Genomic DNA, 26,540 nt, shown 5'->3' with positions numbered 1-26,540 from the left:
CAGTTTGAGAATCACTGGCCCAAGGTATGTCAGTCAGATTTATTGGCCTGGCAGTCTGTGTTTTTTGTAGCTGCCCTATACTCACCTAGGGTCTAGAAACAAACATCCATTCACTATTGTTTTCTAAAATTTGCTTTCCATAAGGCTGTGTAAAAAGTAAAGTAAAGTAGAGTAAAGTGATCCCATTGAAACAAATACCATATTGCCAAGATAGAATTGCTACATCAAGCACATTATAGGCTATAAACACTATGTGTGTTGAAAAAATAACATTCTGTGATGTCATTAGATCACAAATCACTTTTTAAATCATATTTTAGATGAGCCAAGAGCAGTGTTTCCCAACCTTTTTTATCCTGCGTACCCCATAAGCAATTTCATGCTCTGTTCCTCTATCCCAATGACACTACACTCCATATATTTGTCATTATTACATTTTTTCCAAGTACCCCCTGAGGTGTGCTTGCATACCCCTAGTGGTACACATACCCCTGGTTGGGAAACACTGGCCTAGACTACCTATAAATCCATAATGATAGTACCTTGACATTATGTATGAAAAGGTTTTGCTGTGTGAACAGGTCTTTTGAGGCACTTTGGAAATGATGGCATATTTCTACTACACAGACTGGACAAAGGGTGGCACTGTTGAATTCATCAATGTCATTTTACAAGACAGTGTTGACTGAGACCAAGAAGTTGATTTAAAAAAACTATCATATACACACTAAATCTCTCTCATCATTGGCTATATTTGCACTGAATAATGGCATTCAATAAATTTGCCTAGGCTAGTTATTGTCTTTTAGAGCCACACATCCACAGTCTCTCTCTCTCTCTGATCAGTTTGACCAAGGGTCAAGCTGTGTGTGTGTGTGTGTGTGTGTGTGTGTGTGTGTGTGTGTGTGTGTGTGTGTGTGTGTGTGTGTGTGTGTGTGTGTGTGTGTGTGTGTGTGTGTGTGTGTGTGTGCATTTCAAACCATTTATCGGGGCAACAACACATTTTTTTATATGAAAGAAAACACATACTACTGTAGTCCAACTTGGTTGGTGCCCTCATAACCATCAGGGAAGACGACGGGGGTGGGGGGGATAGAGGATGATAGAGGGCCCAGAAATCAGCCCTCATTACATTGTATTGAGTAAGGGGGTCTTTCATATGACTTGGTCATGGGCCCTGCCAAAGCTGTCAGTGGCTCAGTCAGCAGCATAGATCACTGTCTACTGTTTGGGGTCAGCTGTCTGTTCAGGGAACCAACAGCTGGCAAACACATGACTCAATCATGTCCCCTTAATGACAAAATTCCTTGAATAAATATTTTGAACCACCAATGACAACCTGTATGTGGGACATGTGATCAACGTTACATTTTCAATTTTGAATCATAGTTTATAGCAAATAAAGCACAGCGTCAAACTCTCACGTGCAGACTGAGACGAAACAATGGTCACTGTCCACAGATTTAACCAGATGACTCCTCATTTAAAACCGTTGTATGGCTTGTTTCCGGTATCTTCAAATATTCAAACAGTACAAAAAAGCTTTAGAAAGACCATTAGTCCAACACGGGGACTAACGCTGCCTGCATGTGGATGATCTGATCGTGTGTTCTGCGTTTTATTTTCATTCCCCCATGGCACAATCCACGGGAATCATGAGCCGAGGTCTAATTCTTATTTGCAGTCGCCAGAGAGCAGCCTGAATTGAGCTTTGCAATTGGTGGAGGATCTTCCCATGTGATTTTTTCAGTCTTCGGGTGCTTCAGAGTAAATGGCTCCTCCTGTAATGCTACGATTGGGTTGAGCGGAGTGTTACGGGGGTAGTGTTAGGAAAACACTTTGGTTAAATCTTCCTCAAATTTACCGGGCGGTTTATTGCAATGATACACATTTTCTAACCTTCACGTAGCGTGTTTGACTCGGTCTTGATCGTCGGGAAGGGTTCTGTTTTCTTACAAATTCCAAAAACCTCAAATGAACTCCGTCAGAGCTACCAACCGAAGACCCAGGCGAGTCTCGAGGCCGCGCCCGGCGCAGCCGGAAAGGAACAACCAGGAAAGAGGTAGCTAAACCACCACACATTTCAACATTACACCACATGCCCTATCCAACATATAACTGTTTGTTTACTTGAAGTCATTTGTCGTATCACAAATGCACAGAATGTACATGGTAACGTGAACAGATCACGGGTTGACAAACCATTAATCTTAATCTGGAGTCAGCAGGAAACACCGAGGCCTCTCTGTAATCGGTCGTTATCGTAGGCCGCGCTTTGTTTGGCTTGGTTTTCTCTTAATCCTTAGTGACCTGGTGGTGTGTTGATGGCTGCATGTCTTGTCTGGGTGATTCTCATTTGATGGTTTAACCTTTGGTGCAACTTAATGCATCGCTTCTCAAACATTTTATTTCTGAATGTTTACCAACAGCAACATTGCCTCGTAGGGCTGATTTAGCTTACAGCTAGCGATAATGTTAGCTGGTGCGCAACCCTTTACAAGCTATGCTAGCCTCCGCTGTAGCCATTGAAAATCTGCTTTTACTGCTTTAGGTCCAAGCGAAGAGCTGCCATTTTCAGCCAAGTTGAAGTGAAAAAAGCACGGTAGAAAAAACAATTGTGTTGTTCGTTTCAAGTATTAGGTATCAGAGGAAATTATTGTCAGTCTTTTCCGCTGTCAAATGGTGACAAGGACAACAAAACCGGCTGCTGATTTGACTTAATTAGTTCTATGGCAGGGAAACATTTCGCACTGCTGTACCTTATTGGCCACTATGCTAACGAATTAGCATTCATAACCGGTGCAGTGATCAACAACGATCAATCTTAAGTGAAAACACAGTAAACTGATTTGACTCTGTTTTGTCAACGTGGTGTTGAACTGTTGACGACTTGTCGCTTGTTGGATCTCGTAATCTGGAAATAGGGACAGGTTTATTTCACAACCGTCAGCTCGGAAAGCTAACACGGGGACAGTCTTGAACGGAACACCCGCAGCTGTCCACCATTATGTTTGCTAGGGTGAACGTCAGATCTTGCTTTGCTGTGGGTTCCAAACATTTCTGGTGGTGATGGGATTGTTTGTTCGTGTGTTGTGTTTTACTTTGCCGTGCTTGGTTATGTGCCTACTTAGTTAGCTGCATACATGCTGTGCATCTTGTCATGCGTTTATCAGTTTTGACTTTGCTAATTTGCTAACCTTGCTGTCGGGTGCCAGGAAACGTCAGCAGTGGAGGACCTGGAGCAGCTATGCTGACTCCGAGTATAGTAAATATTTAGTTAACCAAATGCCAACGCTGGCAGTATAGAGCGAATTAATTTGCAAAGTGTGTGTGGGTCGACATGTCTTTTTTTAGTGTTATTTTAGCTAGGTAGACGAGTCAGGTAATTGCAAAGCGGTGTTTACAAGGAATGTTAAATGCCAAACTGCACTGGTCAACTCTGTTATCAGTTCAAGGCGAGAAAACAATCCTGAGCTGCTGAGGAAGGACCGTCATAGCTGTTTCATTCTACAATTTTCAAGATCTCATCTTAAATGTACTCTTTGATAATTCTATAAGCAGTGCGTGACCAACAAAATATCTAAAGAATTCACCTCAAAGACGAGGAAAGACAAGTAGCTACAGCATGACAGAACAACTTGTTTCGAAGTGCTTGAACACGACGGACTAAGTGTTTCAAATGAAGACAGTTCATATGTATTGTTAGTTTGTCCATCATTGTGTCAAGCTATTGAAATATGAACCTAGTCTACCGGTATACACAAATAAATCGGTCTGTAGTTGTTTTGTTTGGATGCAGGCTCCGATCAACTCAGTTTTGTCACCCCCCCCCCATTATTTTCAGCATGATTTCTATAAGGCCTGGAACAACCTCTGCTGCAGGCCAGCGATTATGGCATTGGCAAATGTATATTTATCATACAAAGAGAAGCGTATGGTGATTAGAGAGGTACCTCCCGAGCTGAGCTGAGCTTAGCTGAGCAGTCTTCCTCTCTGACTGCTTATCATGCAAATTTGAATTTCATACATCCATCCCTGTGGATGAGGCCCTGAGCTTCATTTGAATATACATGAGGCCCTCCACCACTCTCCAAATTGTAGCCCCTCATTGTGACGTAATGTGGCCCATGCTTCATGTCTACACCATTGCCATGTTTTATTTAAGCATGCATCTTATTGGGTAGTCAGTCTCGGCAATATGTATTAATGTTTGTCAAAGACATTGGAGTTCCGTTCATGTTTTCTCCCAGGAGAGGACTAGTGGGCCTGATTAATGTAGGCTACTGTTACGAGTTGAGATCTATGTAAAACAGTAAGCTTAGTGTTTTTTGTTTGTGCCTTTATGTTTGAGTTCGAACTGATGTTGCTGCACACATGTGATATGTTAATTTATTTAGGCTGTGTTTTAATTGATCTTGGAGTTTGTCTGTGATGTGAATTATGGAATATTGAGATTGGTCTTGAACACTCGTGTTGTTAGATCATGTTGCTTTGTTGTTAGGCCACATGCTGACACTAGAGCAAGGACCAGGGGAGTATTCCAAGAACCTGGCTAAGTAGTATAGGTTAAATTAACCTTGGGTGATGATACATCTAATAGAGGAGCCTGGAGCCCTCATTTTCTTAGCTAAATGACATCTGTGGGCTGTCTATTAGCAGGGTTACCACTTCCTGTAGGTTAATTTAGCCAGTAGTTTTATCACTTAATCTTATTCTTGGAGTAACTTAGTACTCAGGGCCTAGATGGCCTGTCTAGTCTTTGCAGTGAACGGTTTTACGCTGACCGCATCTGCCAAGATTCAGAATCATTCAATCCCAAAGAAATTTGCCCTGGAAATGCACACAAAGTTGCCCATAACACACAAGGCCACATAACCTAACACGGCAAACATGCAGAAACGTAACATACACAACATGAAGGAGAATGCTGACATGTGAGAAGTCCATCGTGCAGTGCATACTTTTCCTCTTTCTTTGGTAATGAATGTGTACAGCACACTGTGTGGAGTTTATTCCTTGGCAGGTGGGTTGATCATCTCGTCATCTTTAGCTGATCAGGCGCCAGGGAAACATGTTGTGCGCAGGAACCAAGTTAATCTCCCATTGCCTTTTTTCTGGTGCCACTAATAAATGACCCAGCATTCAAGAGCAATATGTCACCATGAGCTGATGGGTGCTTAAGAAGCATTACTGTCCCTTGATGAAGACCGTATTTGGAAACCATAACATGTAGATTCTGGAAAAAAAAATTAATGAATTTAATATCATCTCATATCAACTACATCTTAAGTTTATTGTCTCTGCATGAATGTAATACACCTTGGCTAAAACAAGTTAAGGTAAGCGTACCCATTAAGCCCATGTACCCTTTAAGCCCACTTTCAACTTTGAGGTCAATTTAAAGAAAGGGAAATGGTGGATTTTGTTGTTCATCACCCTATCCAATTAAAGGGTTTAGTAACTGACAAAATGTGAATCCAGTCTCAGGACTACTCACAAGAAGTCGCCTCAAAACTTTGCTGTTTTGGGAAATGGCAGAAATCATAGAATTTCAGCTAGTTTTGAAAATACTTTCATATTTAGTGAACTAAGAGGTAAATGTAATGATTTTTATATACATATATGCAGTGTTTTGCTAAATTATAGCAATTTCCCTTCAAATGGAAAGATGTGTTTGATGAGCGAGCAAACGCCGATATTCTCTTGATACAACCACACACCATCGTTTATCTTACTCTACCGTAAGTCTTAAGGTGGTTAGGTACTGTATTCTAAGCATATTCCAATTTGTTTGGCATTGATCTTTAAAGAAATGCAACATGAAATGTTTTGTGGATCTGACTATTTCCATAAAATAGCTTTTTGTATAGGCAGGCTTAATGGGTACTAGGTGGGCTTAAATGGTACACCCCATTGAAATGCATGCAAACCGACACGCATGCTGACCAAAAATGCCTTCGAGGAACATAAGTGCTGTACAATCTCAAGTCGTATGTTAAAAAGGCGTAATGTAACGAACTAACAATAAGCTTAATCAATAACAAAAAATAAGTTTCTCTGTTTGGATGAAGTATTTTATGAAGTATATAAAGTAAGATATGCTGTAATATTTAATTAGGCTTTATGCATAATTTTTTGGGCAAATCTTACATTTTGGAAGGATATTTTGGTCTGAAACCATTTATGCCATGTAGGCTACACTGTTTAAACTCAACTTACACACCTCACCAGGTATTTTGATAGAGAAGTCTTCATATTGTACTTATAATAAATATTCATCAACTCAGTGATAAACATTGAGAAGAGAGGTAAATCTTACTATTTAACAAATCATTTCACAAAAAAATTATGTGAAGATGATTGAAAAATAAAGATATTTAGATTTTGGTGGGCTTAATGGGTACGCTTACCTACAGTGTTTCGGAGGTGTTTCAGTATTGTGGAGGTGGTGGTATGTCTTGCGTCTTTGTGCTAAGCTAGGTTTGTGGCAGTGTGGCAAACTGTTGTTTAAGTCCCAGGCTCTCAGGGGTTTGTGCGTCTGGCTCGCTTCGGGGTCACAGACCAAGTTTATAAGACTGAGCAGACTACATTGAGATTGTGTAGTGTGTGTTTAAAGTTGTGTTTACTGTTGCGCCCATGTCGTTTAAAAAGAGCAGTGTGCTGTAGTGTTGAATGTTGGGGAATAGCTTACAAACTTTGTAAGCTATTCCCCAACATTCAACACTATAGCACACTGCTATTACAAAATAGCCTAAATTATTGCAAGTGATTAGTAATACCTGGTAAGGTGGCTGTTGGGCTGGCGACATGATCTCACAGAATACTGTGAAATGAAGACGGACCATTGTGACACACAATCTGTTACACTTTCACAGATTTTGCCAAATTTCTGTGATGGGGTCACGGAAGTGTTTTCTGTGTTTTATTCCCACAGCAATCTTTCACAGTCTTGCGTTCCAACTTATGTTCTCCGAATGTTTCTAATTTTGTACGATTTTTTTCTCAATAAACATTTCGTAATACTATTGTTAGGGTTAGGGATTGTTTTGGTCTGTGCACAATGCACATCTTGCATTTCTATAGCAAGTTAGTAACAGAATTTGGTAGACCTACTTGAAAAGGTAGGTAGGCTATTTTCACCACCCGTTTGTCAGTTTTGTAATGATGGACTCACATAGTGCTGTGGTAACATGGAAAAAGCACTTCTGTGAGTCCATTACCAAATTTTGCAAAACTGACACAGATTTTGTGTCCCAAGGTTCAGTGTTCATTTCACAGGATTTTCTTAAAGATCAGGCAAACGTTTTAACTTTCATGTTCAGAATTGATTTTGGAAGTTGCTGAACAGTTAACGTACGTCTCCATTGAACAATGCCATCACCTGCCCCAATCTGACATCTCCGTGTGTGATAAATACATGTGGGATGTCATTTGGTTGAAGGTGAAGACAATGACATTTGTTTTGATTCGTTTTGACCTACTGTTATTGTCTACCATGCAGCAATGCCATGATTGACTGCGTCCATCACTTTGTGCAGTGAGTTGCACAAAGTGAGTGGCCGATCGATGGTAAATTTGAGGTAAATTGCTGGTAAAATAAACCCATTGTTTTTTTTTGTTGTTTTTTTTTTATTTCAGGCAGACCAATATAATCGCTTACTTGGGCTAAGTGATGCTTTGATGAAAGCTGTGCATTTAGAGGAAGGCAAGTTTGTGTTGGCACGTTAAGATTTTTTTTGGGCTGAGTTGGATTCAAAAGTGTTTGTCGCTGGCTACTACTTGATTGTGTTTATCATGCTTGTGAGAACAGGCCTGTTGTTAATGCTGAATATCTTCATGTCAACTACCTACTCTATAGTCTGTTGTACTCTGCTTTGCTACTACTTGTCACTGCATAGCCAGGTTAGACCCTTGGCACGACCTGCTGGAATGAGTGTAGTTCCATGATGTAAACGGAACTCCCTCACTCACTCACTTCCTGGTAGCTAGCCTAACTCTATCCCTTTCCACCACCCACGGCTAGAATCCACTTAGCTCTTTAGTCGATAGTAGTGATGCTCATTAGCCTAAAGCTTGCTCATGTTCCAGATAGGCCTTGGTGTTGGGGTGCTAAAGTAAAGCTATATAGCCTACGCTGCTGTACTCTTAGGCTGACTTTCAACTGAACACTCTCTCATAGGCCCAGGCTACTTCCTTCTCCGTATAGGCTGATGCAATCTGCAGACTGTAACGTAGCCTATATCTTTAGTCCAGTGTGAACTCTAATGCTACAGCTAGCCTATTTTCGTCATCTGAATGTCAACCATAGCATATTGAAAAGATAACAACCACAGATGAAAGATATAACAACCACAAGGAAATGCACTGCTTTTCAGAAATGATTCATAGATATTAATTCTCATATTTAGTGGTCTGTGAGCTTATCCAGGTCATTTAATTCCATTAAAAAGGATCCCATGAGGTAATAGTTGTGCTATGTTGTTTTTGTTGTGTGTGTGTGTGTCCATGTCGTGTGTGTTGATTTGAATTTTGCATTTATTTGTCTTACTGGGAGGCCTAGGTAGCTGAGCTGTGTCCCTGATTCACCAGGCATTTGTATTCGCTGCTGCCTGTTTGATCGTTGTTGTGCCCCTCCTAATGTCTCTCATGTGGCTGGTACCTTCCGCTGCTGAATCACTGTTGGCACTAAATAAATCATTGAGATTAATGGTGTTGACTTGACTGCCGTGTGAATTGCTTTACGTTGCTTGGCTGTCTCTGAAGACATATTTTTTGTGACAATTGTTTGTTGTTTTAAGTAGACTTGTGAATTTTTAAACCATATTAGAAATAGTCAAGCTATTTGATAAAAACACATACACATGGAGGGAGAATGGTGCATTGGTTTTCTCTCTCTTTTGCTCTCTAGCTCTCTCTCTCGCGTGCTCTCTCTCTCTCTCCCTCTCTGGTGTTTGTGTGTGTATGGCTGTTTTGCAGATGGCTGCAGAGCCTTGAGCCCCCAGTGGTGCTGTGCCGTGCACCTCCCCTCTCATTGATCAGCATTATGATTTACTCCTGTGCCTAAGACAATAGAGACACACACACAGGCACAGGCTGCACAGCACAAGCCTCTTTGTCACCGCCAGGCAGCCCTCCTGTCTTGCTCCCTCTCCTACTACACTACTACTCCTAACCCTGTCCCTCTTTTGGAGCTCTGCCTCCCTTTGTTAAAGGTCTGCAGCTGCACACACACACACGCACGCACGCACGCACGCACGCACGCACGCACGCACGCACGCACGCACGCACGCACGCACGCACGCACGCACGCACGCACGCACGCACACACACACACACACACACACACACACACACACACACCAACTACCCTCTCACTACTAAAAACTGATGGGTTGGGAAAGTGGGACCCCCTGGGCAGAATAGTGTTAAAACGCTTGTCTACCCTGAGCTTAAAGACCTACTCTGTCAGCTCCAGTTTTCTGGTACCAGGAGTGAACCGGACCATATTTTGGACGACATGACGGTGGGTTACACAGGGCCGCTAGCTGCCAAACTGTCAGAAATGGGCTTTTGGGGACCACAGTGCTGACAAATCGAAATGCATAGTAAGTGCAGACTCCTGTGCCCCAACCACACACACACACACACACACACACACACACACACACACACACACACACACACACACACACACACACACACACACACACACACACACACACACACACACACCTGTGTAGCTGTTGATTTCAGTGAATACAAAAAAAAACCTTTCCCCCCTTTTTTATTATATATATTTCAGACAGACAGACAGACAGACAGACAGACAGACAGACAGACAGACAGACAGACAGACAGACAGACAGACAGACAGACAGACAGAGAGAGAGGGAGAGAGAGAGAGAGGGAGACAGAGAGAGAGGGAGACAGAGAGGGAGACAGACAGACAGAGAGGGAGACAGACAGAGAGAGAGGGAGACAGACCGAGAGAGAGAGAGAGACAGACAGACAGACAGAGAGAGAGAGGGAGACAGACAGACAGACAGACAGAGAGAGGGAGACAGACAGACAGACAGAGAGAGGGGGGGGAGACAGACAGACAGACAGACAGAGAGAGAGAGAGAGGGGGAGACAGACAGACAGAGAGAGAGAGGGAGACAGACAGACAGAGGGAGGGAGATAGAGAGACAGACAGACAGACAGAGAGAGAGAGGGAGGGAGACAGACAGACAGACAGACAGACAGAGAGAGAGAGAGAGGGAGGGAGACGGAGAGAGGGAGACACAGAGAGGGACCACTGAGCCACGGTGCCCTTGAGGATCTCCTTTTGTTTTGCTTAGCCGTGGTGCTACTAACTTACTACTACTACTTCTTTTGTTGTGCTGAGATTTGGTGTGTTGTGGAGCGCTGCGATACTATTACTACTGACTTACTGCCACTGCTACTGTTGCTACAACCACTACTACTGCCATTACCACCACCACTGCTGCTACTGCTACTACTAACTACTACTTCTTTTGTTGTGCTGAGCCGTGTTGTGTTGTGGTGTGGTGTGTTGTGGAGTGCTGCGCGGCGATGCTGAGTGTTTGTAGTGGTTACTGGGGCCAGTAGCCCTGGGAGAGCTGCCTCAGCAACAACCAGCTAACTACTCAGTCCCCAGGACCCCCGGGACACACTCAGTAGCCAGACAGACATACAGGTAGATAGGTGTGCTCCTCTGCTCTCGTCCATGTTTAAAAGGCGCACTCAGTCCACAGGACACTCTCACTAGGCGCTCAGACAAGACCGATAGATAGGCAAGTGTTCTGCTCTTGATCAAACTCCTATTTTGTCGTACCATGACTTCGTGCTGCTCACCTGGAGCCACCCAAGCAGGTAAGCAGGTCCACACTCCGCAGTGCACAGGCCGTACTTGTCATCTCGGCAGGTCCTCACACACACTTGCTTTTCCACTGCTCTCCTCGCTCATTTACTCGCTGGACCATGGCTTTGTTTTCACCTGGACAAGGTGATGCAGCCTGCCCTTGCCGTGGTGCCAGCCAAGTTGGGGGTAGGTAGGTAAGTGGACCTGTGCTCTCTCTCCCACTCAGTCATTCACTGCACCATAGCCTTGCGTCAGTGTACTGTGCCTTAGTTCAGAGAGAGAGAGAGAGAGAGAGAGAGATGGAAGGAGGGAATGAGAGCGAGAGAGAAACGGGGGTGGGGGGGGAAGAGAGTGAGATTGACATGCTAAATCAGGGGTGGGGAACCTTTTTCATTCGAGAGGCCACTTCAAATTCATTCGAGGGCCGTAAAAGTCCTCCGAGGGCCGTTTTATGAACACAAACCAGGATTTCCCCCTGCACTTAAGGCCTATATTGAAGGCAGCCACCTTTTTAAAACAGTCCCCACCTTCTCTAGGACCCCTGAATATAACTTAATTGTATTGCAAATGTAATTTCTAACATTCCTTTACAAAATATGTCATATTTTATGTGAAGCTGCATAACATTAAAATCATATCGGGGGCCGGATAAAACTACCTCAAGGGCCACTCAAGGGAGTGGACAGGACTGTGATGTTTATAATATCACAACATGAACTCACACTTACTTAGTTGTCTGAGTGACTGGTGTTCACATTTAAAAAAAAAAACTACTGTAGAAAAAGGGCTGTTAGCATCCCCATGTCTTATGTCTAATGTGGGTCAGGAATGTGGCTTAGCGTCTGCTGCATTCATGAAGCCAAACGCTGACTGCCCTGGAAAAGAGTTTCTCTCTCTCCCCACCCCCTCTCCTTTTTTTGAGTGTTTTCTGCGTCGTCATCTGTTTGTGTTGCTTCAGCCAAGGCGTTGCATAGCCTAGAGTGCCAGTCACGATCAGAAGTGTGGGTGGATTTCCTAAGAGAGAGCTAGCTAGGCATTACCTTGTCAACACCGTCGCAAAGTCCTCTCGACATGAGCCAGATTTAAAATGGATGCACATTCTGTTTTTGTTTGTGTGTGTGTTTGGGTTGCCCTATAGTATCATCTTCAGTTTGTTTTGTATTTCTTTTTTCTTTTTTTTTAATGTTTTTTAGGGGCTTTTATGCCTTTATTTGACCAGCGCTCGAAATTAACGGTGTCCCGACGTCCCGGGGACCATAAAAAATGTTGTGGGGACACAAAGTTATCATTTCTGGGACAATGCCGGGACCGTCCAAAAATATAAATGAAAAGATTCAAAAAGTAGGCTATTATATTTGCAAAGCCATCACACTGGAACATTAGCCTAACTCAACACCAACCATCAGCGAAAATAGCAACAGAAAACTTTCCTATAAACGTCCGCATTGTGTTCTAGAATGTTGATTAAGATTTCGCAGCTGCGACTGCAAGCGCGTGTTTCTTCGGACTGCTGCTGAGAGGTTGTCCCGTTGGTTATGCCATTTCACCCTGAACTAGAAATGCTCTCAGAGAAAACGGGCTCTGGATTGTTGATTTTTCAAGCCAACAAGGGATATATTCCAGTAGACATGGTTAAGCTGTGAGAGGAATGGAGTTCGGTTTTGCTAATATTTCAGGTAAGCAAAGCAACAGCCCCAAACAATGCGCAGTTGTCTGTGGCCACCTGTCGCGTGCTATCTGCCCAAAACACCAGAAACGCGAGCTGGCTCTAAAGTAGATTAACCCTCATTCATACATATCAGAAATTGCCTGTAAATTACTTTCCATTAACAAATAGTTAGGGAAACGGCAAGCAAGCTAACAGAGGTAGTTGTTAGCCAAGACAAGATCGTCAAGTAGTTTCATTCAAATGTGGCTGGAAATGAAGGCGCTATATTCTGAACATTGTCATACAAACGCAGTTATTTAATTAATGTTGAAGTATCCGTGTTATTGTTTCTGTGCTGGTAAGAGCAGAAATGCCTATTAGCCAAGGTCTAATTGAAAAGGGAAAAAGTCCACCTTGACTTCATTGATTACAAGCACGAGCGCTTCAATTTTACAGCATTGCCAGCGCATTTCTCTCCAATCCCTCTCTTTCTCCCCCTCCCCTCCCTCTCCATGCTAGCCTATCCCCCTCTCTTTCTCGAAAGTGAGGTAGGCCTAAGTGTGCGGTCGTCGTTTTTTCTCTTGTGCATTGATTTTTAGGTTAACTTATCAAATTGTCTTGATGTCAATGTCAAGTGAATTTAAAGCGGAAAGGAAACGTCTTGCAATGCGTTGTCATGCGGCCCCAAAACCTACCGCATCTTCTTCCACCTAGCCTGATTATCATCGACTTTCACATCTCTTCGAGACTGGCTGAAGCTGTTGCATCACTAGGAGGGCACGGCCTGGCTATCTTCCACCGGCATGCCCATCACAACCAGTGGCCAAAGTCAGACTAGGTTAGACTATTGCCACTTTTTAACTAAAGCTAAACAGACACTGAATTGTTATTGATATGTAGTAGACTAAATGAAAGCCGTTTTTTTCTGTAGGCTAAATAGGCTACAACAGAGTAACAGGCTGGCTGCAATAGAGTCTACAATAGCCTACATGATGGGTAGGCTATATTGGTGCATAAAGCAATCAGTTTGACAAATATAATGTCATCGAATGCAGATTTCCTCATATCACCATGCTCATATATTCTTGAAAAACGAAATGTGCACGGTTACTCAAGGCATTTTTTATATAAGGCACAGATGTTCATGATTTAACACACCCTAATTTTTTCTTAAAGACCTGAATTCACAGTTGCACTGCAAAAAAACAAAAAACAAAACATAATCACACATGAAATTGAACGTGGACATAATTTACCACTTATTTAGGCGCGAAAAAAATGGGGACACTTCTGGTTACATTCGGGACAATACAAAGTGGAATCCGGGACCATTGCGGGACACAAAGGAAAAAAGTTAATTTCGAGCCCTGGACGGGACAGTGTGAGATGGAGACAGGAAGCAAGTGGGACAGAGAGACCGGGGAGGATCGGGAAATGACCCTGGCTGCCGTGCCGGACTCGAACCGGGGTCCCCGTGGGCATGCAAGCCCAAATGTGGGGGGCTTAGCGCGCTGCACCACAGCGCCCACATATTTAAGACGTTCAGCTGTCATGTAGCAAGGTTGAACTCCAATACCACCACAGTTAAAGTAACCATAAGGTCAATATGCTTTTCAGCTATTCTATAGGATATTGAAGACTCTAGACTGTAAATGTAGCCAGTTGTCTAGTAGGAAGTGTTTGTTTTGTCCATAGGCCTTTTAGGGTCCTCTTCAATACCTAATCTCACATCCTCTTAGGGCTGGGCAATATATGGAATTTATATCGTGATAAATAAAAGGTCTTGTTGCTGTCAAACGATATTGAATTTCATAATGTCTAGTTGTAACAATATTTTTGTCATTTCAATTATTTAGTCAGCTCAATTATTAGTCTTTAAAAGAAATATCGTCTAAAAAATTGTGATATCAATATTGCCTGAAATAATCGTGATATTCCTTTTTCTCATAATCGAGCAGCCCTACGTCAATGGCAACGACGAACAGAATGTCTTTTGCCTGGTGATGTCAGCTGATTTTTACAGATGACAGTTGTGGCATCTGCTGTGTAGCGCTAGGAATTCTTAGTTGAAATTCTTTATTCTTTTTGCCTATGATTGTTGTACATTCTGATTAGGGATGCAATTTATAGATGAATTCATTGTTAGTTGATTGACCTTCTCGATCAACTTACAATTAATTGATAAGTGGCGTATCCCCAGTGACAATCATATGTGCATGGGTAGAGCAGCCATTGCTGCAGGCCTCTGGCCAGTGACTCACTATCACTAACCTCTATGCCCTACAGTCTGCCTCCAATGGCCTCAGTAAATGGCCTCTGTGCCCTGTGCGTTTCCAGTGGCCTCTGAATGGCTTCTGTTCTGGGTTTGTGCCTCCAATGGCCTCTGTGAACGACCTCTGTGCGCTATGGCCTCTCTGTTTTGTACGTTGACCTCTGTGTGCCTCTGTCTGTGTGCTTCCCTTCACTAATCTGTGTGTAGTTAGTTCCTCCACTGGCCTGTGTATTTTCACAGCAGCCATTGCTGTAGTTCCCCTGTCAGTTTAGTGAGTCACTAGCCTCTGTGTCCACTGGCCTCTGTGCTGCCCTCACCACTTAACACTGACTGCTTTCACTTTCCCTCCTCAGTTAAGTAAGCGCTGCTGCTGCTGCTGCTGCTGCTGCTGCTGCTGCTGCTGCTTTCCAGGGCCTGGCACTCAGCCACTGGCCTGCTGCTGTGGTGGCTTCACTCTCTCGGTTCTATCTCTCTGAGTTGCTCTCTCTCTCTCTCTCTCTCTCTCTCTCTCTCTCTCTCGGTCTCTCTCGGTGTCTCTCTCTCGGTCTCTCTCGGTGTCTCTCTCTCGGTCTCTCTCTCTCTCTTTTTCTCTCTTTTTCTCTCTCTCTCTCTCTCTCTCTCTCTCGTGCTGCCCCTGTGTAAACAGTGTTGATTTAGTTGTGTTTGCTGCTGTAGTCTAGTGTCCAGAGGTTGGGGAGTGGAGTTGGCGGTCTAGAGGGCTCCTGTATGGCTTAGTTGCCTTATCCCCTCTGGCTTAGCCTCAAGCAGTGACATCTACCAAGACTGCCGCTGGTCCTACTTCTCTCTGTTGCACTCTCTCTCTCTCTCTCTCTCTCTCTCTCTCTCTCTCTCTCTCTCTCTCTCTCTCTCTCTCTCTCTCTCTCTCTCTCTCTCTCTCTCTCTCTCTCTCTCTCTCTCTCTCTCTCTCTCTCTCTCTCTCCATCCCTGTCGTCTCTGTGGGATGCAGAGAAGCGTGATGTAGGGCTGTGTGGAGCCATGGTGTATGACATGGCGTTGCAGCCTTTTTTGCATAATCACAGCCCAATGAACCAAGCTTCCCACCGAGAGACTACAGAAGAATTAATCTTACTGTAGATTAGCCTGTAATTTCTTCAAATTACTCCATAAAATGCATGTTGGATTAGTTCTTCTAAGATAATAGGCTTTAGTTGCAGTTGCAGTGCGTAGCAGTTTAGTGCACCCTATAAAAACATGGCAATTATAAGTCATTATATGGATTTGATATGCAATGATGATTTTGGTGTTGTAAGATTGGGGGGTATGGATGAACATGTGTATGAGGTGTGTTTGACAGGGAAGCGGATTTTGTTCAGGGGAATCCCCCAGCTGTGTCTGCACACACACACACACACACACACACACACACACACACACACACACACACACACACACACACACAATCATCGTCAACGTGTTACGGAGCGTATTTCGTTCAGCAGTCAGCACTTTAGAAAAACGGGTTACCTTTTTCCCCACTCCTGCGTGTGACCTTGTGAAACTCACAACGGCACTAACCTGGTTAGCAAGAGTGTCTTTCTCCTGAGTAATTACATTGATTTCAGATAGTGGCCCCGCTAGCAGGCTCACACAGTAGCGGCCTGCTATCCGTCTATGTATCTCCCCTGGAGCAACACTTGCCAGTGTGCTCAATGGAGGTAAAATGGCCGACGGATGAGGCTGCGTTACTCTACCCTACAACGGCAAAGTGCACTAACTATGCCAACGTTGAAACTGAAATGTAATGTCATAATCTTGGTATTAGATTGGATATTGTAGCTTACTGCAAATGTGACATAGCAATATCTCTAAAATGGGACACATTTGGACCACAAGGCTTTGTCACAAGGTGCAGGTGTAATGAAGACAATTTTCAATCTAAACTCAATTTTGAGTTGAAATAGTTTATTGCACTAACTTTGCCTTTGTAGGGCAGTACTTTGGGAGCTACGACCAAAGCTGTGTGCTAGCTTGGCTTACAAAGGTTTTGCTGTCTACCCCTCATGGTTTTCACAATGTTTTCTTTTTCAGAATGGTTCCATTTTCACCAATATGATTTGTGTTCATTTTAATAAAACACAGAGGGATGGAGTTTCTGAAAAGTGCACAGAACCAAGGTATAGGTCTGACTTTTGTCGTTCGACTGTTGAATACAGTCGGGTCAAAGACGAAACAGGGTTTTCAGGACTCCAAAAAATAAAACTGTTCCCTGACACCGTTCTTCAACTTTTTTGGGTACATTGGAGTGTAGAGTGATTAAGTTTATTATTTTCTGTTCAGAAAATAGTAAGGAACATGCATTTTACCCCATTTTCACCCATAAAATGTCATTCAGTGTAATACGGTGTTAAACTGTTGATAATGCAAAAAACATATAGATGACGTTAAAAAACTGAAATAAGCTACATACCATAGTAAAGGCCTATATTTAAGGTCTTCGTCAAACCTAAAATTTTTTAGTAAAAGGCATTTGCAAATAGTTTTTGCAGTGTTTGTAGTCTTTCACCGAGTGCATTTCACCCATTTGGCTTTAAGAAGTTTTTCCACTGAAGAGAAAATCAGTTTAAAATGCACAATTATTCATTTGTTGTATGCCCCCGCATTTGTTGTGCTAAACAAATAAGTTTCGTAAGAATTTGACTTTATTTTCACATAAAAATGTGCATTTCACTGAATGACCACAACTATTACACTGAATGATGCCTTGGCAAAAAAGCCTATATAAACAGCTACTTTTCATTGCTATCATATTGTAACCATCATACTACAGTACTCAACGTCCTGAATGAGTGACAACAGAAATAGATGTCAAATAATTGCTATTTTACTTAATATTGGGGCATTAAAATGTGTTTTGAAGAACTTCCAATATCACAAGCTTAGAGGTAGGCTACTACTTAGGCCTAAAACAATAAAAAATAATTTTTTGTCTGTTAACCTGCATATTTCGGGGATTGTGACTTAGGGTGTTCTGATAATTCATGTACAACTTCCAAAATCCCATGGGATTTCAGAATCTACCCAGTAATATGGATGCTACATGGCAATAACAAGGTTATAATGGAAATAACAATAAAAGTCATAATTTCAAATAGTATCATCATATTATTGTATCTTAGAGTAATATTGCAACTTATATTGCCGTTTTGATTCTTAATATACAACCATGAACTGATTACACTGAATGAAATGGCCCTTACACTGCATGTCACTGAATGACATCTCTTACACTGAAGGACGACCAAATACTTTTCACCTTATTTTTACCTTTTTACAAGCACACAGTTAGTCACCTACATGAGACAATGACTTTGACCCACAATGTTTACTATGTCTATTTAGAAAATATGCTTGTTTGGATGAATATCTGAGTATAAAAGTGTTTTTTGACATTTCACTGAATGACATCTGTTTTTGTGGACGCTGTTACCACAAGATAAAAATACAGAATTTTTGACTATTGAAGAACAAGATTCTCCCTTTGCATCATCACTTAAGGGGTCCCTAGGGTTCCTTTTGATGATTGTGTGTGACTATCACTTTTTATTATGATTTAAAAGCACCATGTTGATCTTATTACACTGAATGATATCTAAGGAATTGAAAATCCGGACAAAAGTCCCCAGATGATTTGAATATCAAAACAAAATGGTAATGAAACGTGCTTTTGATACAATAACAAGAACACTTCTAGAATTATGCCCAGAGAGTGAAAAAAGAATTTTGTTCGTCATTTTGCATAATTATTCAAGGATGTATTGATGATTTTTAAGTTCGGACCATTACACTGAATGACGTTTTTGCACTTTATGAGATTATTTAACACATACATTCACAATTATTTTTCTTTAAATGTTACTGAAATGAGACACCAGACTATGCTGTTTATCAGCATAACATTCAAAATTCATTAATTTACTTTTTTGATAGTTAAATGAGTGCGGAACAAAAAAAATGCACGTCTCGTCTTTGACCCATTCAGAGAAACATGGATTTCAATGTGTTAGAAAAATGTGGCATTTCCACTAGAGGAAAATTACAATAGTTCTCCGGTGCCTGACCTTATGGGCTTTGCAAGTGCTCAATCATCCTCTCTCTCTCACACACACACACACACACACACACTGTTGCATCAGGATGACTGTTGTTCTCATTCTCTGTGTGAAAATGCTTTTCAATGAAGGAAGCCTACCGGCTGGTTGGGTTGCTCTCAGGGATGACGACAACAAGGCGAAATTAACATTTGTGAAGGAAGGGTCTTTGCAGCCGACCGGGCCGGCCAGGTCTATTGTGGCTGTAATTTGGGGGGGGGAGCCCTTTTGTTCTCCCCTGGCGGTGTTGTTCTTGTGCCCCAATGCAGCTGTAATGAGGAGCCGGCCTCCTAGTACTATATCTCGCAGGTGCTAATGACTGGGAATAATGGTGGCTTGTTTCCGCTAGTAGCTAACCCACTACACTAGGCTTAATGGGATTTCAGGAGGTGGCAAACCGGTGTCCTGTCGATATGAGCTCCCTGTCGAGATGAGCTCCTTTTAGCTACTGAGCATGCGCACGCATGCACACCTCCACGCCGCGACTTCTGCGGCTGATTGCCCATCGAGCTGAGCTACCAAACAGCTGATCTTGAACATGTGAAATATCAACTGCAACAACGCAACGCTAAGTAGGCCTAATAGGTAAGAACAGGGAAACATCCGTGCCACAGACGCTGGTGAGAGAGATGCATTGCACAACCCCACTGGGTCATTTTTAGCGCACACCCTCTCAATTTCCTTGCGCAAAGTTACCCCGCGTCAAACTTGTTCTAATAATCAAACGTATTAACGTATTAATAATCAACCCTACTGATTTAAGAAAATCTGACCTAGGCCAGGCTTTCTCTCGTTGCGTTTCACTTCTCCTAAATAACACCTGTGTCATTAGACAGGCTGTGTCTGTTTAAGAGAATGCAAGCAATTTAGTTCCCACACCCAACGTTGCATCAGACTTCTCTTATGCGGCATGCATGCCAGCCCGAAATGTACAGACCTACCAAATGCGAAGCAAAAGCTCTCTCACTTAGGCTAGATTATGACTCGTGTCATGTCCTGGGAACAGACGCGTTCCGCGTGGATTTAAATATTTGCAGATTTTTTTTCAAAGGAGCTGTGTTCTTTTCTATAGGCCTATAAGCTATAGTATTGAGTTGGTTATTAGAAACTTCTCCGCGAAAGTCTAAAGGCACGGACGAGACACGCTGCTCGTTTTAAAATAGTAGCCTACTAAATAAAATAGCCTAAACAATCAATAGGCCTATTCTATAGGCAAGTTATTAGCTAATAGTTGGCTATTATTAGAAACTTCTCCGGAAAAGTCTAAAGGCACGGACGAGACACGCTGCTCGTTTTAAAATTGTAGCCAAAATAAAATAAACAATCAATATTTTATTGGCAAGTTATTGAAACGTCTCCACGGAATGAAAATCAAGGTAGCTAATTTCGACGAGGCAGCATAAATAGATAGGATGTCACTGTCGAGTTTGGCTACCGGGAGCTCATCTCGACGAGGCAGCTCATCTCGACAGAACACCGGTACCAGTTATAGTGCCTTTGATCAAGGCGAGTAATCGCCACCACCTTGTTAATTGGGTAACCTGGCTAATTATAATTGATTGGGGTTGCTGATTGCGTGGAGTTGTTTGCAGTCAGTGGAAGAGTCCTTGTCCTTTTGTGTGATGGGGATTGCTGCTGTGCTTTCTTCTTGGGCCGTATGGAGGAGATTGCAGCCACAAAACAAAAGCTGATTATCTATGCAAGTCAGATTCAGGTGCGTTGGTTCAGTTTCTGTGTTTGTGTGTGTGTGTTTGTTTGGATATGCATTTAGTGTGTATGTGTGAGCACTAATTGCTCCAGCCAGAGTTTCCCCATTTGCTGCCTCTCATCAAGTCAGTTTATGGTTACAGTGAGCCTGCCTGTCTGTTTAGGGGGAGGCTGTGTGACCGTGACACTCCACATTCCACTACCAGCTGCTACAGTTAGTTAGCTCTCAGCTCTAGTACCCTTGTGAACTAGGAAGTGTCTAGTCTACTCTAGCCCATACGGGTGTCATGTTTCCCATAGTTGCTACTAGGGATGCAAACGATTAATCGATTAATCGACTTAAATCGATCAATGCGTTAATCGATTAAAAAACATTAATCGCAATTAATCGACAATTCAACTGACAACAGACCCAGGTGAAATGGGTAGGCTATGTGAAGAGTGTGTGTGAGGAGGGGTGTGAATAGTGGCAACATTTAAATCACCTTTAGATTAAAGAATTGAAATAGAACTTAAATGTGGTATTATATCTCAATATTTAATTGAAATTTTTAGATTTAGTAGGTTTTTTTTCGAGAAACATGGAGATTTCAGGCGGAAAACGCCGCTTATCAATTAATCGTAAGTCGATCGATAAGGCTATCAACTAATGATTAATGAATTAATCGATAATTTGCATCCCTAGTTGCTACCTACTGGGGCTGTAATGATATTGTATCGAACCAAAAAGACGTGCAAAGCCACAAACCTATATCTCGGTGCATGAAGGCAGAATTGTGATGCGTCCTTTCAAAATTCTGTTACAGCCCTGCTGCGATACATCCAGCTTACAATTCGGTTTGTATTGAATGTTGGCGCACGATTAGCTGCTTATGTTAATTGGGGAAGAGATTGGGGGTAGCGAATGGGATGCAGTTACCCACTGGCAACCAAGTAAGTTGGTGACTGGCAATCACCGGGGCCTATGATGTCAGAGGGTGCGACACTGTTCTGGTCTGGTATGGTATGTCTGCTGCCCTCTTTAAATACGCATGAACGGCATGACGTTTTCCATGTGCGTTGAGCTTACGCCCTTTTGTGGTGGAAAACAGCCACTGCAAGTCAATTGGTGGTGTTGGGAAAGAATAAACGAAAGACAAGGACCTGTAGACTAGCGTTGTTCACGCGCAACATGCTGAAAACATGTTATGTGTGCGGCTCTTCAAATAATACAGCCAGACAGTCGTGGCTGAAGCATGGACTGTGTTAAACGCCGCTTATCAATTAATCGTAAGTCGATCGATAAGGCTATCAACTAATGATTAATGAATTAATCGATAATTTGCATCCCTACTAGACGACGTAGTAATAAGTTAATGAGACATTCGGTTTGCTTTCTCCCACAAAGGGGCGTAACGGACATTTACGAGCAAAGTACCCGGATGGCCGTTCATGCGTATAGTCGGTTGTTGTGAGTTCCTTATCCAATAGCCACCTATAGGAAGGCATATCCGTCAGTATGTCCAGAATGGGAGAGTGCAGCATGAACTTCAGGCATTGGTGTCAAGCCTGTTCCTGGGTCAAACACATGCCTCTCATCAAAGGCATACTGGGGTAATGCCCTCACACACACACACACGCACACACTATGCATACTCTCACTCATTCTCACTCATTCTCTCTCTCTCTCTCTCTCTCTCTCTCTCTCTCTCTCTCTCTCTCTCTCTCTCTCTCTCTGCTCTCCCTCTCTCCCCTCTCTCTTCTCTCCTCTCTCCTCTCTCTTCTCTCTTCTCTCTTCTCTCTTCTCTCTTCTCTCTCTTCTCTCTTCTCTCTTCTCTCTTCTCTCTCTTCTCTCTTCTCTCTCTCTCTTCTCTCTCTAACTTAGTCTATGATGTACTCCAAAAACAACCCCTGGGCCTCCCCACTGGCCCCTCAGTGCTCGGCTGGGTCCCCTGCCTCCCCCCTCTCAGCTGCCCCAGGGCTGTGGGGGCCTCCAATCTGTCAGGAAGGGCCCTCCATGGGGCTGGGTTTCCCTGCTCGCCCTCTTGAAGCTCCCAACGCCTGGATTTGGTGACCAAGTGCTTTGATCTTCCATTGACCAGTATTGGGCTGGAAGATTAATTCTCAGCTATGTACCAATAGGCCAGAGTACGCATCTACTAGCCTGCACACTACCAGTGCTCTGCTAACAGCTCTGTGGGATTGGGTGTCCTTGCTTTGCCCCTTTAAGCCCCCAGTGCCTGGATCTCACACTGTCCCGTAGGCTAGTCCAGGGGTTTTCAAACTGGTGGGTCAGGACCCCTTATGAGATCGCGGACGTCCTGCAGGGCGGTCGTGGAGGGAAAGGGATGCTTGCATAAAACACGGACGATTATGTATGTCAATGATGGCAACATTTAGCAACACAATAAAAATTGCATGTGGAATATGATGTGGGATAGCCTGGGAACTCCCATATTGCCTTTAGTTCTACACAATCGTTTCGATCTGGAAGACAGTATGGCGAGGATGACTCATAACGTACAAGATCATGGGATCTGTGTCATAATGGCCAAGCATTCCGACCTTAACAGTTTCTCTGCCCAATCAGACAGCAGAGCATTGTGTCATAATAGCCAAGTATTCCGGCCCCATACGGAATTTACAATAGGCAACTCACCAGACCTAATCTCACTTGTGATTAGGTCTGGTGTTAACCAGGAAAGATGTGGGAGGGGTGGTCGCAAGAATATTCATAGATCCAAAAGGGGGTCCCAGCAGAATTAATTTGGGAACCGCTGGGCTAGCCCGTCAATGCTTTGATCTTGCTTGGTTGCTTGGCCAATGGGCATTGCAACCAACTTACTTGGTAACCAATGTTGCATTGCAACCAAGTAAGAACTTGACTAAGAACTAACTTAGCAACAACATTGTCGAGAAACACCTCAGATTAGCAGCATTATTTGTTTTGCTAATGTCAAGTTCTGGCACATTTGGCAAGAACGCAAGAAACTTGGCTATATTTCGTTTGTCCTGACCATCTGACTGCTTTCGGCATTGCCTGGTCGGTCATCTGAAAGTCATGGAACGCTGGTGGTTACATGCCTAACCATTGATTTTGTTTTCTTAGCTCAGTGGACCCATACGTTTTACACTGTACTTTCACATTCTGTTTCGTGTGTGTGCGTGTGCGCGCTACCCGGGGGTCGCGAGCTCGGTCTCTGCAGTTATTGAGGTTAAGGCACGCAGAGGGGGCCTGCTGACCTGGACGCATCTCTGTTACTGGTTTCAGGCCGACCAGAATGGTGCTGGTGGCCTTGCCCGCACCAGTTATGTTCAGAACTTATCTGCTTCCCTGCAAACCACCCACATTCATACTGAACCTGCTGACGTCCACAGTCTTGTTGAGAAAAAAAACCAAGCATTTTGCTGTTTGCATCGCAAACTTTCGGTGCCCAAACGCTCAGAATTGCAGCATGAACACGCTGTCCGGTTTGAGATTAGTTGCGGGAATTAGCACCAATATGGTTCTTTGTTCTTTGAACGTGCCTTATGTGTATCTCTCTGTCTCTGTCTCTGTCTCTCTCTGTCTCTGTCTCTGTCTCTGTCTCTGTCTCTCTCTCTCTCTCTCTCTCTCTCTCTCTCTCTCTCTCTCTCTCTCTCTCTCTCTCTCTCTCTCTGTGTGTGTGCCTCTCTGTGTCTCTGTGTCTCTGTGTCTCTGTCTCTCTGTCTCTCTGTCTCTCTGTCTCTCTGTCTCTCTGTCTCTCTGTCTCTCTCTCTCTCTCTCTCTCTCTCTCTCTCTCTCTCTCTCTCTCTCTCTCTCTCTCTCTCGTTGAGGTGGTTTGTGAGCATCTTGACAGACATGTGTCCTTGGGTGCTGAAGGAACAGTACAGTGTTGTGATTGGCTGCCTCCTAGCGTTGGCGGTAGCTGCTCATAGCCGCCATTGTGCAAGAGAGGAATGCGGGCAAATATTACTACAGCCTGTCACTCACTCACTCATGGGGCCTCAGGAAGGCCGCACACAAAACATGCACAAGTGAGCTGAGCGCACACACGCACAAACATTCACATGTCATGCACAGAGCGTGGAAAAGAGGAAGCAGTTGAGGGAGAGTTAAGAAGTTTGCTTTAAAAATGTGTCCGTATATTGTTAGGGACAAGAATTGCTGTACAAAACCCTTATAGCGATGTGAAATGTAATAGTATTGTATTGGTGTGGATTTGTGTGAAGCACTGAGCATCTGGCTTGTGCTCTTTTCGGTAAATGAAAAGGCTTTTGCAGATGGTGACTGATATACACACCACACCACACACACACACACCTCCCAAGGCACTCCTAGAGCAGTGGTTCCCAACCTATGGGTCGGGACCCACCTCATGGGTCGCCAAAGATCCACAGGGGGTCGCGGAGCCCTCTTGATTTTAAGGGGTTTCATTTTAAATATATATAGCCCATGTTGAATAAAAGACAAAGCATTTAATTAATAAATGCATAGAAGCAACAAATTGTAAGTGCTACATTAAACATTTATTCTATATTTGACCAAAGACGAATTGAGGAATAAAATAACTAAAATTAGTTTTCGCAGGAAACAGAGGGCATCTTGTGACTCCCTCTCGTGCGGGCACTGGCATGGTTGGGTCACCAAAGCTTACAATAGTAGAAACATGGGTCCCACAAGAAAAAGGTTGGGAACCACTGTCCCAGAGGAACATGCGCACAAACGGACCATCCCACACCTTTTGCTGAGCTTTTGTGCTCCTTCTTGTCCCCTCAGATGAAGAGGGCCCTGCAGAGATGGTGGCAGAAGAGTCTGGCAACCCGGGAGCTCCAAACAGTCCCTACCAGCTACGCAAGAAGCTGCTACCCAAGAGAACAGCCTGCCCAGCCAGCAAGACCAGCATGGAGGCAAGTAGTAGCACTGCATACTAGACCGGTGAGGGGACGGTGATCCCTGGGGAGACCGCAGGGGCTGCTAATAATTGAATAACAGACATCAAGATAAGCCAAAAAATAAGCTAAACAATATTTCATTAGTTAGGAATTGCATCGTAATAATCCATTGCATCTCTGAATTTCACGACTATAGTCGTTATTTTATATATCCCAGTTCGGGCACTTACGCTTACTCGCACTGTATTTCTCATTCCATGCACTTGTGTCAGTGTACTAATGGTTAGCGCACAGTGCACACAGTGCACTGAGGTCTTCAGTGCATAATGTCGTGGAAAACTTTGAGCACTATGCATTGAACCCTCGCTGGAAGTGACGGCTGAGCATGGCATTAGCTCGCCAAAATATTGGTTGGGTACTGTTTACAATGCACAGCGTCTCGTGCTTGTATTTACATTTCCTTCTCCCTAAAGGGCAACAATCACACATGCAATACTTGGGTTTGAATGAAAAGGTTGGTGTCTCAGCAACCTTATTTACAGAGTTAGGAGATTGTTGACCAAACTCTTCTACTGAACTGAACGCCACATTTCCTCCGTTTCATTGTCAACATGGCGGCTCTTTAGTGCGTGCAGTGCCATCCTTCAAGTACTGCGCTTTCCGCCATTGTTGGGGGATCATCTGGGCGCCTTCAGTGCACTGACTCAACCGAAATGTTCAGCGTGAGTGCCCTTGGCCCAGTGCACAAGTGCGTGGATTGAGACACGGGGACAAAAATGGTTGCTCATAGCTTTTACTTTGAGGGAACAAACTCTTACTCTGAGAGGAAGAGGAAGCTTCAGTGGTAAAAACTGGAACCAAGATTTTTCTTTCCTCTGGGAGGAAGAACAGTTTCTGTATTTGCTAGCTATGCTCGTTCACTCATTGCTGCTAAATTCAGGAGCAGTTGTAGCCTGCAGTGGTTACAATATCCCATTTTTTTTTAACACATTTTAAAGTCAGGTTAATGTGAACTGTCGTCATGTGAAAATCTAGTTGTCTTCATAATGAGGAAAAGAGTTTAAAAAAAAAATCTCCTGCTTAATT

At 43.4% G+C, this 26,540-nt stretch overlaps 1 protein-coding gene across 1 annotated transcript in view; it reads left to right on the top strand.

Moving 5' to 3' along the window:
- Positions 1–1,762: 1,762 nt before the first annotated feature.
- fbxo11a (F-box protein 11a) overlaps positions 1,763–26,540 on the top strand; it is a 42,394-nt gene continuing 17,616 nt past the window's right edge. The window contains exons 1-2 of the mRNA XM_063191933.1: positions 1,763–2,062; positions 25,339–25,469. Of these exons, the coding sequence (XP_063048003.1) occupies positions 1,975–2,062; positions 25,339–25,469 (219 nt within the window). The 5' untranslated portion in view covers positions 1,763–1,974. The remainder of the gene's footprint in view (positions 2,063–25,338; positions 25,470–26,540) is intronic.

Source organism: Engraulis encrasicolus, chromosome 24, assembly GCF_034702125.1.
Source record: "Engraulis encrasicolus isolate BLACKSEA-1 chromosome 24, IST_EnEncr_1.0, whole genome shotgun sequence".
Taxonomy (NCBI): Eukaryota; Metazoa; Chordata; class Actinopteri; order Clupeiformes; family Engraulidae; genus Engraulis; species Engraulis encrasicolus.
This window is presented reverse-complemented; position numbering and strand designations above follow the sequence as displayed.